This window comes from Tamandua tetradactyla, chromosome 4, assembly GCF_023851605.1.
Source record: "Tamandua tetradactyla isolate mTamTet1 chromosome 4, mTamTet1.pri, whole genome shotgun sequence".
NCBI lineage: Eukaryota > Metazoa > Chordata > Mammalia > Pilosa > Myrmecophagidae > Tamandua > Tamandua tetradactyla.
The window spans coordinates 6576556-6594004 of NC_135330.1; the positions used below are offsets into that span (position 1 = coordinate 6576556).

The window sequence follows — 17449 nt, forward strand, 5'->3', positions numbered from 1 at the left end:
TTGGGTTGGGGAGCTTGCTGATCCCAGCGGTGGGAGCAGATGAATTCAGAGGCCCTGGGGTAGTGGGGGCAGTAATGCTTAGGTTTAAGGGTGATGCCCCCTCCGTTGTCTCACTACCCAGGAAGACTTTGACTCGGAGCAGTTGTCTGTCCTCGCTTCCTGCCTACAAGAGCTCTTCAAGGCCCACTTCCGAGGGGAGGTGCTACCTGAGGAGGTCACTGAAGAGTAAGGCCCATTTCTCACTTCTGGGCCTTAGGGAGCCAGAAGTGTGCTCTTGCTGCTTGACTCCAAGAGGCACCTTGGAATCAAGCCCCTGTTTGCTTCTAAGACTAGACCATGTACCTATTCAGGAAAAAGCTTCATGCACTCACATAGCACTGAGTAGACAAGTGCACACTGAGGGCCTGTGAGTTAGGGAGGGATTGTTCTGGGGAACTTTGTTGCTAGTGTTTGGCACACTGACTCCTAAATCACTCCGTTCAGGAAAGAAGAGACTTTCACTTCCACCCTATCAAGGAGACAGTTGTGGAGGAGCCAGTTGATACCATCCCTTGCCTTGACCAGTTGGATGAATCTCTTCTGTGGACTTAAGAACAATAATCTGTTCACTTGGTGTTTTATTGTCACATGTAATGATTCATCTAAACAAGGATTTATTCTTAACTGCTGGACACCATGTGTAGTTGGGTCAATAAGCAAGAGTCCCCTCCTACTGCTTCCAGCCCTATTGCCAGGCCCAGTTGCCGAAGCCTTTGCTACTCCAGGCGGTATTGGACCCTGGCCTGGACTCTCCCTAAAGGGCAAGAGACTCACCTGCAGTGATGTTGATGCTCCAATTGTGGTTCCATGTTGGCAGTCTATTTCTTCTCTTACTGAGTCTCTGGGGCAGATAGAAATTTGGTTTTGTTTAAGAAAGGAACAGGCTGGCATCCAGCCTTGAGCTTGTCTTCCATGAAGTCTGCCTGCAGCTAGTCCTTCCTCTTCTTGCGTGCACTCATGTATATAACCCTCTTCTCTTAGGTCCCTGGAGGAGTCTGTGGGGAAGCCTCTCTACCTGATATTTAGGTAGGTAGCCAGCTGTAGAAGATACTGCTCTGCCAGCCGTCCTTCCTAAGAGCACATGTATGGGACACTCCCTTTCCAAAGGAGGAAGCAGGCATTGGGCACAAACGGCCCACGTTACCCCAGGAGCTCCATGGAAGAGTCTCCTATGGGAAAAGCTCTACTCCTTTCTTCCCCTCTGCCAATTCCAGGAACCTCTGCCAGATGCAGGAAGACAACAGTAGCTTCTCCCTGCTTCTGGACCTTCTCTCTGAGCTGTACCAGAAGCAGCCCAAGATTGGCTACCACCTGCTGTACTACCTCAGGGCCAGGTGGGTGTGGTCCCCGTGCTTAAGAAAAGGTGTCCGTATCCTGACTCCCCAACCTTGGCTGTCATCACCAAGGCCTTCCATGTGTTCTTTTTTTTTAATGACAGCTGTATTGAGAGGAAATTCGTATGCCATAAAATTTACCCTTTTAAATCTACCATTCATTGGTTTTTAGTATATTTGCAAAGCTCTGTAAGTGTCACCATCGTCTATTTTAGAACATTTTCATCAACCCAAAAAGAAAACCCATACCCATTGTCCATGCTTCAGCCGTAGGCAGCTACTAATCTACTTTCTGTCTGTACAGGCTTACCTATTCTGGACATTGCATGTAAATAGACTCTTAGAATGTGTGATCTTTTGTGACTGGCTTCTCTCACTGAGCATAGTGTTTTCAAGGTTCATCCACATTTGTAGCATGGATCGGTATTTTATTCATTTTATGGTTGTATAATATTCCATACTATGGATGTGCCACATTGTGTTTATTCATCTGTTAATGGACATTTGGATTGTTTCTATTTGGGGGCTATTGTGAGTAATGCTGCTGTGAATACTCACATACAAGTTTTTGGGTGGGCATTATGCTTTCCATTTTCTTGGGTATATGTATTCCTAGGAATGAAATTGTTGGGTTGTGTAACTCTATGTTTAACTGTAAAAGGAACTGCCAAACTGTTTCCCAAAGCAGCTGTAATCATATTTCATTCCCACCAGCAATATATGAGGGTTCCAGTATCTCTTCTTGCTCCCCAACACTTGTTATTATCTGCCTTTTGATGATAACTCTTCTACTGGTGGTATCTCATTAAGGTTTTGATTTACATTTCCCCAGTGACTAATATTGTTGGCCATTTGTGTCATTTCTCTGGAGAAACATCTATTCAGATCCCTTCTTGTGTTTTCATTGGTTATTTATCTTTTAATTTTTATTTTGAAATTATTTCAAACTTAAAGGACAATCGCAAAAATAACAAAACCCATACAGAGAACTCCCAACTACTCCTACCCTCTGATACTCAGATCCACCGATTATATCATTTCACCACATTTGCCATTTCATTCTCTGTGTCCATCTATCAGTCTGTTTTCTAAACTTTTGAGAGTAGATTATGTACATCATGTTTCTTGAACATACGATACCTTCCATGAACATTTCTTGAGAACAAGGATATTCAGTTATCTTAAGTGTAGTTCAAGAACTTAACATTGATATAAAGCTTACAGTTTATCAGTTTATATTGTCATTTTTTTCATGTGCCTCTGTGGTGTCCTTTTGAGGCTCTTTCTCCTCTGTTATTAGAGCCAGTCTGAAGTCATGTACTGCACTTAATTGTCCTTGTCTCATTAGTTGCTCTCTCTCTTTTTCTTTTAACCTGTGGAAACATATTGACAGTATAAAATTTCCTATGCCGGCCTTTCCCAAGCGTACATTCAGTGGAATTAATCACCTTTATCATGTTGTGCTACCCTCACTCACCACCATCATTACCAGAACTTTCTCATCACCCCAAACGGAAGTCTGTACCCATTTATGCATTAATACCCCATTGCCCCTGGCCCCCGCCATGGTAACCTGTCCTCCATTATCTGACTCCATGAGCTTGCATATTGAGTTATTTGTCTTTTTGTTGTTGAGTTTAGGAGTTCTTTATGTGTTCTAGATACATTTTTTCAGATTTGCAAGCATTTTCTCTCATTCTGTGGTTTGTCATTTCACTTTATTGATGATGTCCTTTGAAGCACAAGTTTTTAACTGTGATTAAGTCCAGTTTATCTTTTTTCTTTTGTCACTTATCCTTTTGGTGTCATATCTAAAAAACCATTGCCTATTCTAAGGTCATAAACATTTACTCGTATATTTTTTTCAAAAAGCTTTATAGTTTTAGTTCTTACATGTAGGTCTGATACCCATTTTGAATTAAGTTTTGTATGTGGTACGAGGTAGGGGTCTCCATGTGTTCGTACCTTTATTTGCTTAGAGCCCAGAAAGCAGGGGAATGTGGGGGGAGAGAAAACAGCTTTCTTTAGCCTGATCTGGGTCCTCCCTCTCCTGTTTTTGACCCTCATCAGTCAGTAATTTCATTGATTGTGGTCAGAGCCCTGTGGGGAGTATCAGGGATAGATAGGGAGAAGGAAGAGTGCCTCCTGATTCCCGTAAGTTGTGGGAGATATTAGCCCAGGGCATGTGGGGCAGACAGCGGGATTGTGGGGCAAGAGCACAAAGGCCTGCCAAGGGGGTCTTTCGCCATGGATGCTGGGTCCTGGAGCCAGGTGCTGACCTAGACCCACATGGTCTTGCAGCAAAGCTGCCGCAGGGAAGATGAACCTGTACGAGTCGTTTGCCCAGGCCACCCAGCTAGCCAATCTGCACACCTGCCTGATGATGGACATGAAGGCCTGCCAGGAGGATGACGTTCGGCTGCTGTGTCACCTCACACCCTCCATCTATACGGAGGTCAGTGCCTCCCTCCGTGACGGTGCTGGTGACGACGGGGGCAGCAGTATGAGGCGGGGCTCCCAGGAGATTCCTCTCTCTCATTGTACTCGAGCTTTGCACACAACCCTGACTGTCCCCACCACCCCCACTGAGGTGAAGACACCTCATGACCTCCTCATCCCTTAATTAAGGCTGAAGAACTTCTGATCTGTGCTCCCCAAATTCCTGTCCTTTGACTTGTCTGGCTCCCTATTTAGAATCAGCCTGTGTGTGACTTGGGGTCTAAGCTTGTATACTCGACTTCTTGGCTTTGGCCCCACTCTCTGGATCAGCTCTCCCAAACCAGATCCATCTTCACGTATCTCAGACCTCAGCACCCTTCTGCCCTGTGATGGTCCGCCCCCAGATTATCCAGTGATTCCCAAAGACCTGGGCGTCCGTAGTGGAGGCGCAACTTTCATTTCCCCTGATTCACTCGCAGACTTCTCTAGGAACTGGGACGTGGGAGGGGAGGTATCGGCTCTTCCTCCTCTTGGTGACAGTTCCCAGGAACAAGGAAATCAGGGCATGGGGTGTGGGCATGACAAGAGGCACTGTGATTTCAGTTAAGAACTGGACGGAAGAGGGATCTAGATACCAAAGAGACAGCAGTCCTCCCCTTGGTGAACTGGCCCCTTCAGAAGGGGTCCTTCCTATCCCGCAAACCCCACACAGTCACACGCGCACACACACACGCTTTCTACACCGTTCTCTTCCTCATCCAAGGGTCAGCATAGATTGGATTTTTTTGCTGCCAGGGACACAGGTGCTTATTCTATCACCGGTCGCACACACAGCCATTGTATCCAGTCCCTTTCAGCTCTACCTTTATCTCTAAATAGCTTTCCTTTCCTTATATACACACACACACTCACACTCCCCTCTTGGGGTGTACATGCAAATAACAAAACCTGGGGTCTTCAAGGGTAAGAATCTCAGCTTCATAGCTGTTGGGTGCTTGTTTAGGGATTTATATAGGACCCTGTGTCTGAGCATGTGACAGAGGAGAATAGGTTATTAAGTGAAAGCCAAGGGGCCCTCCCGGGACCCCCATCCTAATTTCCATCTCATTTTCTATCCAGTTTCCAGATGAGACCTTGAGGAGTGGGGAGCTGCTGAACATGATCGTGGCTGTTATCGACTCTGCACAGGTCAGCACAGAGCTCTGACTTCCACAGAGAGGCATGGGAGTCAGGACTGGAAAAACGGGGCCTCTTCTTTCTCTCCAGACCTGTAGCCAGGGAGTCGGTGCCCTGCAGGCTCTCTGCCTCCTGGTTACAGTTGTGTGGGGGCAGGGGGGTGGTGCTGGGGGGGCTGGGGAACGAAGAATGGAGCCCCAAGGACTCAGGCTGGGGTCAGGCTAATCCTGTCTGGAATGTCCTCCCTCCCTCGTTCTCCGTATCCTCTGGCGACTCCTATTTCTATGAAAGCTGAAGAAATTGTTTCTTAGCCTCATTCTCATTCTCATCTGGGAATGAAAACGGTTGGACCATTTCCGCGTGATCCGTCCACCATGCGTAGGTCCCCCAGGAGGCACTTGCTTTGTTTCAGTCAGTTTCGGGGCCTAAACTGGGGTCCCATCATGATTCTTCTCCACCCAGTTTTCCCGTCCATGAAAGAGGACGCTTAGCACGCAAGAGTGCTGTCTTCCTTCCCCTCTCCTACACACACCTCTTCCCAGGTCCCAGCTGCCTGTGGCCCTTCTCAGTAGAGGGCAGAATGGGTCAGACTAAGGCTGGATACAGAATCTGCCCCTTCTCCCTCTGCCCTCTGAGGGTAGGAGGTCATTTCCCATTTCTGCTTTTGCCCAAAATGTCCCTGTGGTTACCACTCAGCTCTCCTGCTCCCTCACCATTCCCCTTCATCCTTCGGAGATCCCAGCATTCATCCTGTGCCATTTCCTCCCTGTCGCTTGAAACCAGGCTTTTCACTTCCTGTTTTTTCACCGCACGCATGAGCCCTTCTGCATCTCCCTTCCCACTGTCCTAGCCTTCAGGCCTTTTTAGAGCTGACAGGTTCTGCCTTCTTCTGCCTCCTCCTCAGCTCCAGGAGCTGGTCTGCCATGTGATGATGGGAAACCTGGTCATGTTTCGAAAAGACTCAGTCCTCAACATACTCAGTAAGTGCCGAAGCCTTCTAGGTGCCCTGGGGGAATGGGGCAAGCGGTGCCAGTCATGTGTATTTTCCAGTATCAGAAAAGCTGGATCTGGGGCTGAGAAGTTAAGGGGATAGAATATGCTATGGGCTTGGGCACTTTCTCTCTGGAGCTCTGTTTTTTGCTTTATAAAACAAAAAGGAAAGACATACCCTGCCCCTACAACCTCAGGGCTGATAGGAATGCAGGAAGCAGTGTGAAGTAAGCTTTGTGTGGAAAAGCAAAAGAGGCATAGTTTTTAGGGTCATTGACCCAGCCCTGTCCAGCCCTGCTTGGGGTGCTGGTAACCAGAAGAATAGGCCTGGGGGGTGGGGGGGGTGAGAGAAATGGTCAGTCAAATAGATAAATGTTTCTTCTCTGTCCTTTCCAGTCCAGAGCTTGGACTGGGAAACCTTTGAGCAGTACTGTGCCTGGCAGCTCTTCCTGGCCCACAACATCCCCCTGGAGACCATAATCCCCATCCTACAGCACCTCAAATACAAGGGTGAGCGGGGTTATGGGAGGGGTGCATGGGGGAGAGAAGAGGTCTAGGGGGGCTGGGGTCAGACTGCGGCCTCCAGGCTCCTAGGATGAGCCCAGAGCCACTGCTCCTCTTCCCAACCAGATGTGAAGGGCAAGTTCTTTGTTAGTCGTTTTTTGCTGATTAGATGAGTCCTGCAGGCCCACTGTGAGCCACACACTGGACTGACTCAGGTGGCCCTGGGGTGTTAGTCGTGGCTTGGGGGTTCTTTCTGGCTTCTCATAAAAGACTGTCCTTCCTCCTTCCGGTGGCTGTTGTTTGGGGCTTGAGGAAGTGCCCAGATTTCTTTCTGGAATTGGTCACTCCCCTGAACAACCTCTACCCTTCCCCTGCAGAACACCCAGAGGCCCTTTCCTGCCTACTGCTTCAGCTCCGAAGAGAGAAGTGAGTGCCACCCCTAGGGGCTCTCCAGCCCTCCATCCAACAAATACTAAGAGTTGCTGTGTTGTGAAGGTTTCTGTCCCACTCCTTTTGCCATGTTTTTCCCCTGTCCTTGACATCTGCTTATTCTGCCCTTCCCCCAAGTGATTTACAAATAAGCAGCTCCCCTGGGATCTGGGCTTCCTCTTGACTTTACCCCCCTGCCTACCAGGAGCTGCCCTCAGAGGTGGGGACCGGACATCCCTGTTTCCTGCTGCCACAGCAGTTCTAATCACTGGTGATTCCTGCTCCTCTCCCCCGTGCTCCTGCAGGCCACCACGTGGTGAATCCCAGAGGAGAAGGAGGAGTCAGAGCAGAGGGATCACTCACTGTACACTCCCTTGACTTGCTTAGAGCAGGGCCAGCTGGAGCCCCTGTGTTCCCTCCCAGGGGCGGGGCCTAGAGGGACAGAGGGCAGAAAGCTCTTCTTTCGTCAGACGCTTCTGCAGCATAACCCAGATAAATGGGGTAACAGCTGTGTGCTTTTTCTCTCCTACCTTCTTTTCTTCCTTCTACCTTTCTTCCTGCCTGAGACATGAAATGGTACAGAGTGTCTTGGAGGAAGTGGGACTGTAGGGACCATGTGGGACTGTGGCTACACAGCCCTCTCCCCTTCCTCAAGCTGGACAGTGGGCTGTTCCTGGACAGGCTCAGGGGCCATGCTTGTCCTTTTGCCTCCCTGGCCCGTTTTCTGACTGTTTTGGGGAGAGAAGAAGGCCTGGTGGGCCTCTTACCAATGCACGTGCACACACGCACACTTGCTACCACAGAAACTGAAGAATCTCACTTCTCATCTCCTGGCTTCCCCAAACGATGGAACCAGGCATTCCTCAGCTCACGGAGAAGGGGGATAGGGATGTGAGAGTAGGAAGCTGTAGAGACATTTGGGTAGGGCAGGGTAGGGAGGCTGGGCTTTGAGAAGTAAGTGAGAGATATCCAGTGATTCTGGAGGCCAGCTGTGCAACCAGGGCGCCCAGCACCCCTCTCATGTCCCCAGGCCCAGTGAGGAGATGGTGAAGATGGTGCTGAGCCGGCCCTGCCATCCTGATGACCAGTTCACCACCAGCATCCTGCGGCACTGGTGCATGAAGCATGACGAGCTGCTGGCTGAGCACATCAAGTCTCTGCTCATCAAGAACAACAGCCTCCCTCGCAAGAGGCAGAGGTGTGACATGGTCCTCATTGAGGGCCCTCGGGCTTCCTAGCACAGCCTGCCCTCCTGTCTCCAGGCTGTCACCAGGGCGTCTGCACTCACTGTTGTCTGCAGCATGACAGTTTGCCCAGTCTGGCCAACCCTGGCCTGTGGGTGACATCTAGTGGTCTGAGGCTACATGGCATGCAGGACCACTGTGGCCCCTTCTCCCCTGCTTTTAGTGTCCCTGGGACTCAGGCCCTGGGTGTAGGTACAGGGCCTGTATGGGATGCCTATGGAGAGACTCTAGGGTGGGGGTGGGGTAGTTTCACACTCCTGGAACCCTCACCTCAAGCTCCGACTCTGGCTCTCACCACACAGCCTGAGAAGCTCCAGCAGCAAGCTGGCCCAGCTGACTCTGGAGCAGATCCTGGAGCACTTGGACAACCTGCGCCTCAACCTGACCAACACCAAGCAAAACTGTATGCTTTCCACCCTCCCCTGGCCCAGGGTAATGGCCCTGCCCTGGCTCAGACCAACCCTGGAGCTGGGCTAGGAACCGGGGCAGGGTACCCAGGGACCAGAATCCACCCACAGGGGGGAAAACAGCCTTTGGGTGCTATTTAATAAACTCTGAGACATCTAATTGTTCTTCCTGTCTTAACTGTCCCCTTCCTTCTCCCTCTAGTTTTCAGTCAGACCCCGATTCTCCAGGCTCTGCAGCACGTCCAGGCAAGCTGTGATGAAGCCCACAAGATGAAGTGAGGCTCCTTGAACTTTTGGCCTAGGGGAGTGGGCTGCTGGGGACGCAGAAACTTGATGGCCAACAAGATACTGGGGTTGAAGAGATATTGAGACCAGGCTTAAGGGCAGAGAAAAGGGTACAAGGCTAGACCAAAGGACCAGATGCCCCCCGCTCTGAGAGTTCTTTCTCCTTTCCATCAGGTTCAGCGATCTCTTTTCCCTAGCTGAGGAATATGAGGACTCTTCTACAAAGCCACCCAAGAGCCGGCGGAAAGCAGCTCTGTCCAGCCCCCGAAGTCGAAAGAATGCCGCTCAGCCCCCCAACACTGAGGAAGAGTCGGGCTCCAGCAGTGCTTCGGTGAGCTCCTCAGCCAGTGCACGGGAGGAAAAGGCACAGTGGGTCACAGGTAGAGATGGGGTCAGCTGCTGCCTAGGCCAGCAGCCCACTCCCCTCTTCCACTCTCTCCCAGGAGGAAGAAGACACGAAACCGAAGCCCACCAAGCGGAAACGGAAAGGGTCTTCTGCAGTAGGTTCTGACAGTGACTAACCCTGTGTTCCCCATCCCACCCCCAGCTGGACTGCCCTCCCCTTCTTGGTCAATTAAAGGTTCACAGGTCCTGGGAGATGGTAGGGGGAACGCCCTCCCCTCTCATCCCAGAGTCACCCACGGGAAAGATGAGCATCCGCCTCTAGGCTAGCCTGAGAAGTTGCCTTGCAGCCACCCCCTCCCTCCCCCTCTTTCTGGGCCTCCAGCAGGATCACACTGCCTATCCCACCCGATATATGGGTTCACCCAAACTGTGACTATTGTGGAAGTCCTCAGAGAACTGTTTCAACAGAGAAGAGAAATGACCAAGGGCAGCCGCCCAGAAAAGCTAGGATGAGAGTCCTCGCATGAGGGTGCCGCTTCCCGCCTCCCTCCTTCAGGTCTTGACCTGCTCTGAACGTTTCATAGTCACTCTCCATAAACCAATATGAAATAGGTATTAATCTGCCTGTTTCTTAACATGCGGCAAATGCCTCAAGTGTTCAGGAAGGAACCTGAGAGGGATGTGGAAGCCAGTGCCACGCGGTGCGCCCTGGAGGTTTACATTGGCCTGAGGTTGACACCTCAAGCTGGGCCAGGTACACGGGGAGTCCTGGAGGCAAATACCACAGAACTGTTAAATGCTCCCATTTCCTTGGCTGTTTTTTTGTTTTTCACTTTTCTTTCTTGCTGAATATATTAGTGTTTTAAAAGTTGTTTTTAAATGACAATAAAACAAGCCAGAAACTCTTGTGCCACAGTTCCTGCCCTACTTACCCTGTGCATGTACAGGGCGGTCCCAGCATAATTGGCACCTTTACCTATGGCCTCACAACTTCCCTCTTCTGCCCTCCATCCCTTCCTTTTCTAGGTCAGGAAGGACTTGACTCTGCTCCCCCAGTCCTTCTGCTCCCACTGGCAGTATGGGCCAGGCACTGACCTGTCCATGCAGAAATTGATGCTGGTATATTCTCCCTATAGGCTGAGATCTGCCCATACCCATTTCTCCCCAGGAGATTACAGGCTTCCAAAAGCTAATACTCACCGCACCTCCTCTAAATTATTAAGTCTGTATGCTTACCATGTACTGGAAAGTTAGAACCAGCTGCTTGCTGGAGGAAGGGGGAGCTCAGAACTTGGTTTCAAAGGACAGAAGTGTGCCTTGCCTGGTGGAAAGTGAGTTCCGATACCAGGAAGACGAGTCTCTCTTCCTTCAACAGTCGGACCACTTGGTGATTCACGTATACGAGGAAAAAGAGCTCCTTGGCTATGCTTTTGTTCTCCGGCTGCGGGCTGAGGGGAGAGGAGGAGAAGTGAAATTTGGGCTGATTGCAGACAGCTCCTGTTCAGCCTTCAACTTTGTTTGCCTCTTACAGAATCCAGGTTCTTTCCTCCCTCGAAAGCTGCTACTCCTTCCTTTGAAAACCTAAACCACCACAGCCCTCCTCTTATTCCTTCCTTCCTTCCTCCCTCCCCAGTTTCCTCTGTCCCAATTAAAACCAGGATGGAAAGCTTTGGCTGGCTGGCTTCAATTATTGTACCCTTGCCCAAAAGGAGGGGCCTCTGCCAATGCCCCTCCAGAAATCAGGCGGTGTTAGCCTCCACCTTTCCCCTACTTAACTCTCAGGCCCCCACCCATCCCCTGGGGTTGCTGCTGCTGTCGTCAGTGGGGAGAGCATGGGTCTGGCTGCCCTGCCGAGACTTGCAGCAGTGCCCTACAGGCTAGGGGCGAGTTCTTCAGTGTGTTGGGAGAGAGCATTGATAGCCTTCCTAGCACGGGTGAACAACGGTTAACATGAGGGGAGGAAAGATTGTAATCCAAACGCGCTGGGTGCCACACCGGACTCCAAAATCCAGCCAGATGCTAAAACCCGTGCAAAGAGGGGGAAGGGCCGAAAATGCGGGGATAGGACCCTGGGATTGGGGGAAGGCTTGAGCACCCCCCCAAGACCCGGGAGGGTGCGGTGCGGGAAGGAGCGCGCCTAGGGCGGAGCGTCGGCCGTGAGGAGGGCGGGAGTCCGGGGCCACCCCCAACCCTCACTCCTCCCGGGCCTTTGCTCTCCGCCCGTGGGGAGTGGTGGAGGCCCGGGTGGGAAGGGGCGTTTGCCAGCGCACGCGCGCTCCCGGGAAGGAGAGGTCTAAGAGCGAGAACGAGCGGCCCCAGTTCTTCAGGACGGGGTATCAGTGGTGTCTAAGAGCGGGTGGGACCGGACGATGCCGAGTCGAGGACGAGGGCACCATGGTCGCCCTCCTCTTGCTGCCCCTGCTTCTGCTGCTGCCGCTGCTCCTGCTCAAAGTGAACCTCTGGCCACAGCTGCGCTGGCTCGCGGCGGACTTGGCCTTCACGGTGCGCGCCGTGCGCTGCAAACGGGCCCTTAGAGCGCGCGCCCTGGCCGCGGCCGCCGCCGACCCGAAAGGTCCCGAGGGGGGCTGCAGCCTGGCCTGGCGCCTCGCCCAGCTGGCCCGGGAGCGGCCCGCGCACACCTTCCTCGTCCACGGCGCGCGGCGCTTCAGCTACGCCGAGGCAGAGCGCGAAAGCAACCGGGCAGCGCGCGCCTTCCTGCGCGCCCGAGGCTGGCACCCGGGGCCCGGGGGCGGCGGCGCGGGGAGCGCCAGGGAAGGCGACCGCGCCGCGCAGGGAGCGGGACACGCGGCGGCCGGAAGCGGCGCGGCGCTCGCGGGCCCTGAAGGGGACGGGGCGGCCAGAGCCGGCGGGGCCGAACTCCCTCTGGAACCCGGGGCGACCGTGGCGCTGCTCCTCCCCGCCAGCCCGGAGTTCCTGTGGCTCTGGTTCGGACTGGCCAAGGCCGGCCTGCGTCCCGCCTTTGTGCCCACCGCACTGCGCCGGGGACCCCTGCGGCACTGCCTCGGCAGCTGCGGCGCGCGCGCGCTGGTGTTGGCGCCAGGTAAGCGGTGGCCGCGGCTGACCCGGGCGGGCCAGCCACGGAAAGGGGCGTGTCGGGCTTCAGAGAAGCGGGTGGTCTCGTCCCTGGGGTTCGGAAAGTCTTCGGTTCCTCGCGAGGATTCCCAAGGAGTCGGGCTCCAGGTCCCAGACTCGTGATGGGTCACCCAGAAGCACTGCCGGGAAGTAGGCTGAGGGGTTGGGGAGACTTGCGGATAGCGGCAGAGCCGCGGAGCTGTGCTTCCCCCTGTGCGCCCGCACCCTGTCCCCCGCCCCATGCAGAGTTCCTGGAGTCCCTGGCGCCTGACCTGCCGGCCCTGAGAGCCATGGGGCTCCGCCTGTGGGCTGCAGGCCCCGGGACCCATCCTGCTGGGCTTGGCGATCTGCTGGCTGAGGCCTCGGCCGAACTGGATGCGCCAGTGCCTGGGTACCTGTCCGCCCCCCAGAACGTCATGGACACGTGCCTGTACATCTTCACCTCTGGCACCACGGGTGAGGACTGGACACTTCCATGCTTGCCTCCCAGAAGCTAAGACAAAGGAAGCAGGGATCGGGCCACAGGATCTGTGGCCTCAACTCCCGGGCCACCCTTCCAGAATCCGCAGAGGGGGAGCTGGTTCCAGCAACCACGTCCGCCCTCTCTCTCCTTCCCTCCTCCGCCTCCCTCAAGCTATTCATGTTTCCAGGAGTCTGGTCTTCCCCCTTCTCAGCTCCTGCCACCGTGGGAAACCTAGCAAGCCGCAAGGAGTGGGGCAGCGCTTGGAGCTGAGACCCTTCCTTCCACTGCCCACAGGCCTCCCCAAGGCTGCTTGCATCAGTCACCTGAAGCTCCTGCAGTGCCAGGGGTTCTACCAGCTGTGTGGTGCCCGCCAGGAGGATGTCATCTACCTGGCCCTCCCGCTCTACCACATGTCCGGCTCCTTGTTAGGCATCGTGGGCTGTCTGGGCATCGGTCAGTGTTCCCACCCTGCCCCCATTCAGTCCTCCAGCACGTGGGTATTTCAGCAGGGTTTTATCAAGCACCTACCATGTGCCTACCTGGGGACACCTCCTAAGGGACACTGCCCTGAAGGGGAGAGAATCCGAGGAGGGAGGAGCTGCTCTCCAGGAGCTCCTGGTCCCACGGGGCACACACCTACAGACTAGGCAGGAGGAGAGCATACAGCTCACAAGACTCCAGGCCCCAGGCCGAGGGGAGGGGAGGGCTGCGTCAGTGCAGGAAGAGGAAACAGGGGAGAGGGTTGGGACCAGGGTAGGGGCTCATGCAGGGCCTGAACTGTGGGGCTAGAGGTAGGGAGAGGGCATGAGGGGTAGGGAGAGGGCATGAGGCCCAGGGCCGGGAAGGCAGCGGCCTCCTGGGCCTGCTGAAAGTGTGCTGCCTTCCTGCGGCCCTCTCGGGCAGCGGCAGGCCAGTGGGGGAAAGAGGGGGTCGCCCCCCCCCCCAGCCCTCAACGGCACCTCTGTGGCTCCCCTCTCTCCCTCCTCCCGGCAGGGGCCACTGTGGTGCTGAAGTCCAAGTTCTCAGCGGGTCAGTTCTGGGAGGACTGCCAGCAGCACGGGGTGACCGTGTTCCAGTACATCGGGGAGCTGTGCCGCTACCTGGTCAACCAGCCCCCGGTGCGTAGGTGGGCCCCTGGGTCGGCCCGAGCCGGAGGGGGGTCGCGGGTCGCGGGTAGCAGGGCGTAGACGGGAGGCCGGGACAGAGCCCACCTGGGAGCGGCAGGGACCCAGGAGGGAGAGGGCGCAGGAGGAGCATGGCCCAGCAGGAGAAGGAGCCCGAGGTGGTGGAGGGCATCTGACGTGGGAGCCCCGGAGGGGGCACGCCGGGGGGGGGGGGGAGGGCGTCGGGAGGGGCAAGCCTGGAGGGGGGCACGGGAGGGGGCGTTCCGGGAGGGGAGCTGGCGTCCTGTGCTGCAGCTCCCGCCCCTGGCCCCCCCATCTCAGAACGAGGCCGAACGCGGCCATAAGGTCCGGCTGGCGGTGGGCAGCGGGCTGCGCCCCGACACCTGGGAGCGCTTCGTGCGGCGCTTCGGGCCCCTGCAGGTGCTGGAGACGTACGGACTGACCGAGGGAAACGTGGCCACTTTCAACTACACGGGCCAGCGGGGCGCGGTGGGGCGCGCCTCCCGGCTGTACAAGGTGCGGGGCAGGGAGGAGCCCGGGGGGCCGGGGGAGCGGCGGGCGGCGGGCGCGTGGCGGACCCGGTGGCCTTCCTTCCCCCAGCGCGTCTTCCCCTTCGCCTTGATTCGCTGCGACGTCACCACCGGGGAGCCGGTTCGGGACGCCCGGGGCCGCTGTGCGGAGACATCGCCTGGTTGGTGCGGGGGGCGGGGAGTTGGGCGCGGGGGAGGCTCGAGGCGAGGAGGGCGGCCCCCCTGATCCCAGCGACCCCCCAGGCGAGCCAGGGCTGCTGGTGGCCCCGGTGACCCAGCAGTCCCCATTCCTGGGCTACGCTGGGGGCCCGGAGCTGGCCCGGGGAAAGCTGCTGAAGGACGTCTTCCGGCCCGGGGACGTTTTCTTCAACACGGGGGACCTGCTGGTCTGCGATGCCCAAGGCTTCCTCCGTTTCCAGGACCGCACAGGAGACACCTTCAGGTATCCGCACATAACTTCCTGAGTATGTCCCTGCCGTCTGAGTCCGCGCCCTAAACCCTAAACTCAGCTCCCCAGCCAACTCTTCCCCGACCCTGTCATTCTCAGCCCTCCCACCCCCTCCTCCCCTTCCTGGTCTGGCCCTCGGACCGCCCACCTTACCCCTGCCCTTTCTCCCAGCAAGCGCCTGAGGCCCTGGGCCCTGGCTACCACCCCGGCTCTCTGCTCTCTGGCAGGTGGAAGGGGGAGAACGTGGCCACAACCGAGGTGGCTGAGGTCTTGGAGGCGCTGGACTTCCTCCAGGAGGTCAACGTGTACGGGGTCACGGTGCCAGGTGCCCGGGTGTGGGAGGTGGGCAGGCACCCCCGAAATGGACGGTGCTCGGGCACAGGGAGCAGGGGGGCTTCGTGGTGGTCAGCCACCCCCAAAGTGGCTCATCTGGCCCCCGGCACCCCCAGGGCACGAAGGCAGGGCTGGAATGGCTGCCCTGGTCCTGCGGCCCCCCCAGCCCCTGAACCTCCTGCACCTCTATGCCCACGTGTCTGAGAACTTGCCGCCCTACGCCCGGCCCCGCTTCCTGAGGCTCCAGGTAACAAGCCACTCTTGCCCCCAACCCCCGGGGCTCCCCAGCTGCACAAAAGGACCCCCACACGGTGCACTCTGGGAAGAGAAAGGACTGGCCCTACCTGGACACAGCCTCCGGCCCCTACTTTCCCCAACCCTCCATCTCCAAGTCTGGCTCTTTCTCTTCCCCATCACCTCCCCCGCTAAACCCTGACCTGGTCCCTCTCTCCCCAGACCTGCCCCTCCCCAAAATTCAGACAACTCACCTTCACACCCAGCTGGGCAGAACTCTTCCTTCAACACTCTTTGTGTTCCACCCCCCATCTCCCCGTCCCCAGGAGTCTTTGGCCACCACAGAGACCTTTAAACAACAGAAGGTTCGGATGGCAAAGGAGGGCTTTGACCCGAGCTCCCTGCCTGACCCCCTGTATGTCCTGGACCAGGCTGGGGGTGCCTACCTGCCCCTCACCGCTGCCCGGTACCGTGCCCTCCTGGCTGGGGACCTCCGCCTCTGAGACAGCCCCCCCCCCCCCGACCCGGGGGCCTGAGGGGAGGGACTACGGGGACTGGGGGGCCTTGCAGGTGAACGGGGCTGGCAGGGCGCTTTCCCGTGTTAGCATTATTTTGTAATAAATGGCGCTGAAGCCCGCCTGGCTTGGCCTGCCTGGTGTGCGAGATCTGTCTTCTCTAATGCTGGCCGCCTTCCCCCAGGAGTTCTCCCCCAGCGTGGAGCAGCAGGTCCCACACCCTGCCCTGACTTTATAGGGGCCCGAGTTCAACGTCTGGGTGTTGGTGTCTTCCCTCTCGGCTGTCCCCGCCTGCCCCTTGTCCTCAGAGGGCCCCTGATGACTGATGTCTGTCCCTGCTCCTGTGTCCCCTTCCAGTGTCACTCTGTGAGTGCAGGGCCACCGCTGCAGTATCTGGGAGCTGGGTTGGAACTTCTCGGAGGACCCCGGGGTTGGCTCAAGTGGCAGATGTGCCCAGAAGCCCGAAGAGGGGCTGCCCGCTGTGCCCAGCCAAGTGTCTCCACAGATTCAGGAGTGGCAGGGCCTGGGGAAGTGAACCAACCAGCCAGCACCCGTGTTTAAGTCTGGGGGAAAGGGTGCTCGGCGCTCCCCCACCCGCCCACCGCCACCCTTCTGATAAGGCAGCCAGGCCCCCCGGGGTGGCCGCTCAGCCCCCAACTCAGAAGTCCTTAATCAATGTCATGCAGCCCCAGAAGCAGCAGCTGAGGTGGGGGGCTGAGAGCACGTGGGGGTGGGGGAGCAGGGGGCACGGTGGGGGCCAAAAGGAAAAAATCTCTCCTTGGCCCCTGAAGGAGGAGTCAGAACAGTTAATCATCCAGAAGCTTGAAATGATGAAACCTCTTTCTCCCTCCCAGAAACAAAAGTCCCCTTCTATTTTGAGCCCTTGCTCCCTGCCTTCCCTGAGGATTTCATGCCCCCCCCAACCCCCCCTCCCCAAGGGGGAAGTAGGGGAAGTGCCATCCACGTTGGGTCCTTACCCCATCCCTCCTGTTCCAGAACTTAAGACTCGCCCCACTCTCAGGAAATGTGGCCGCCAGGCTGGGTCAGGCTCACACCGAATGCAGGTGGGGGCCGCGTCGTCATGCACCCAGCAGCGCCTTAGGAATCGAGTGCATTCTGCTCTGCCTCTAACCTGGCCCAGAGAGAGTGCACTGGGGTTGCCTGGAGGCCAGGGGCAGCACCTGCAGCTGCCCCCACACCCCCTCCAAGTCTGTTTCATTTAATCTAAAGCTCCACTGTCCGATATCATGGGCCCCGTGTGGCTGAGGGCTTGGAATGGGCTACTCTGAAATGAGATGTATGCGTCACACACACCAAGCTTCCAACTCCTAGTTCGCAAAGAAGAATGAAAATAGCTCATCACTAATTGTTCTCTGTTGCTTACTTGCTGAAATACTATTTTGTATGTGTGGACTGGATTAAATAGATTCATTTTCACTAGTTTCTTTTTACTTTTCCAATGTGGCGCCTAGAAAAATTGGAATTATATAAGTGGCCCGCATTCTGTTTCTACTGAA

At 56.0% G+C, this 17449-nt stretch overlaps 2 protein-coding genes across 5 annotated transcripts in view; both read left to right on the forward strand.

Annotated features, from left to right (window-relative positions):
* Nucleotides 1-10864, forward strand: part of INTS3 (integrator complex subunit 3) — a 38011-nt gene extending 27147 nt beyond the window's left edge. For 2 of the 4 annotated variants that reach the window (XM_077156219.1, XM_077156220.1), the window contains exons 18-31: nucleotides 122-225; nucleotides 1021-1065; nucleotides 1254-1373; nucleotides 3675-3828; nucleotides 4932-5000; nucleotides 5893-5968; nucleotides 6375-6488; nucleotides 6860-6908; nucleotides 7942-8109; nucleotides 8458-8558; nucleotides 8765-8837; nucleotides 9022-9178; nucleotides 9291-9347; nucleotides 10568-10864. In XM_077156219.1, coding sequence (XP_077012334.1) covers nucleotides 122-225; nucleotides 1021-1065; nucleotides 1254-1373; nucleotides 3675-3828; nucleotides 4932-5000; nucleotides 5893-5968; nucleotides 6375-6488; nucleotides 6860-6908; nucleotides 7942-8109; nucleotides 8458-8558; nucleotides 8765-8837; nucleotides 9022-9178; nucleotides 9291-9347; nucleotides 10568-10777 — 1497 coding nt within the window. In that variant the 3' untranslated portion in view covers nucleotides 10778-10864. Of the gene's footprint in view, nucleotides 1-121; nucleotides 226-1020; nucleotides 1066-1253; nucleotides 1374-3674; nucleotides 3829-4931; nucleotides 5001-5892; nucleotides 5969-6374; nucleotides 6489-6859; nucleotides 6909-7941; nucleotides 8110-8457; nucleotides 8559-8764; nucleotides 8838-9021; nucleotides 9179-9290 lie in introns of all 4 variants that reach the window. The other 2 variants (XM_077156221.1, XM_077156222.1) reach the window with 2 other exon arrangements.
* Nucleotides 10865-11483: 619 nt separating this feature from the next.
* On the forward strand, nucleotides 11484-16092 carry SLC27A3 (solute carrier family 27 member 3). Its single transcript, XM_077155691.1, has 10 exons — nucleotides 11484-12253; nucleotides 12532-12741; nucleotides 13043-13201; nucleotides 13742-13866; nucleotides 14194-14388; nucleotides 14473-14563; nucleotides 14646-14844; nucleotides 15078-15175; nucleotides 15300-15430; nucleotides 15744-16092. Exons 1-10 carry the CDS (start codon nucleotides 11587-11589, stop codon nucleotides 15918-15920), a joined length of 2052 nt encoding a protein of 683 aa, XP_077011806.1. The 5' UTR covers nucleotides 11484-11586; the 3' UTR covers nucleotides 15921-16092.
* The last annotated feature ends 1357 nt before the right edge of the window (nucleotides 16093-17449 follow it).

What these genes read in the sequence shown, in the direction of transcription:
- SLC27A3 (XM_077155691.1), top strand. Translation starts at nt 11,587, where the DNA reads ATGGTCGCCCTCCTCTTGCTGCCCCTGCTTCTGCTGCTGCCGCTGCTC. An exon ending in CGTGGGCTGTCTGGGCATCG is followed by an intron (nt 13,202 to 13,741) that starts GTCAGTGTTCCC and finishes TCCTCCCGGCAG; the next exon opens with GGGCCACTGTGGTGCTGAAG. An exon ending in CGCACAGGAGACACCTTCAG is followed by an intron (nt 14,845 to 15,077) that starts GTATCCGCACAT and finishes GCTCTCTGGCAG; the next exon opens with GTGGAAGGGGGAGAACGTGG.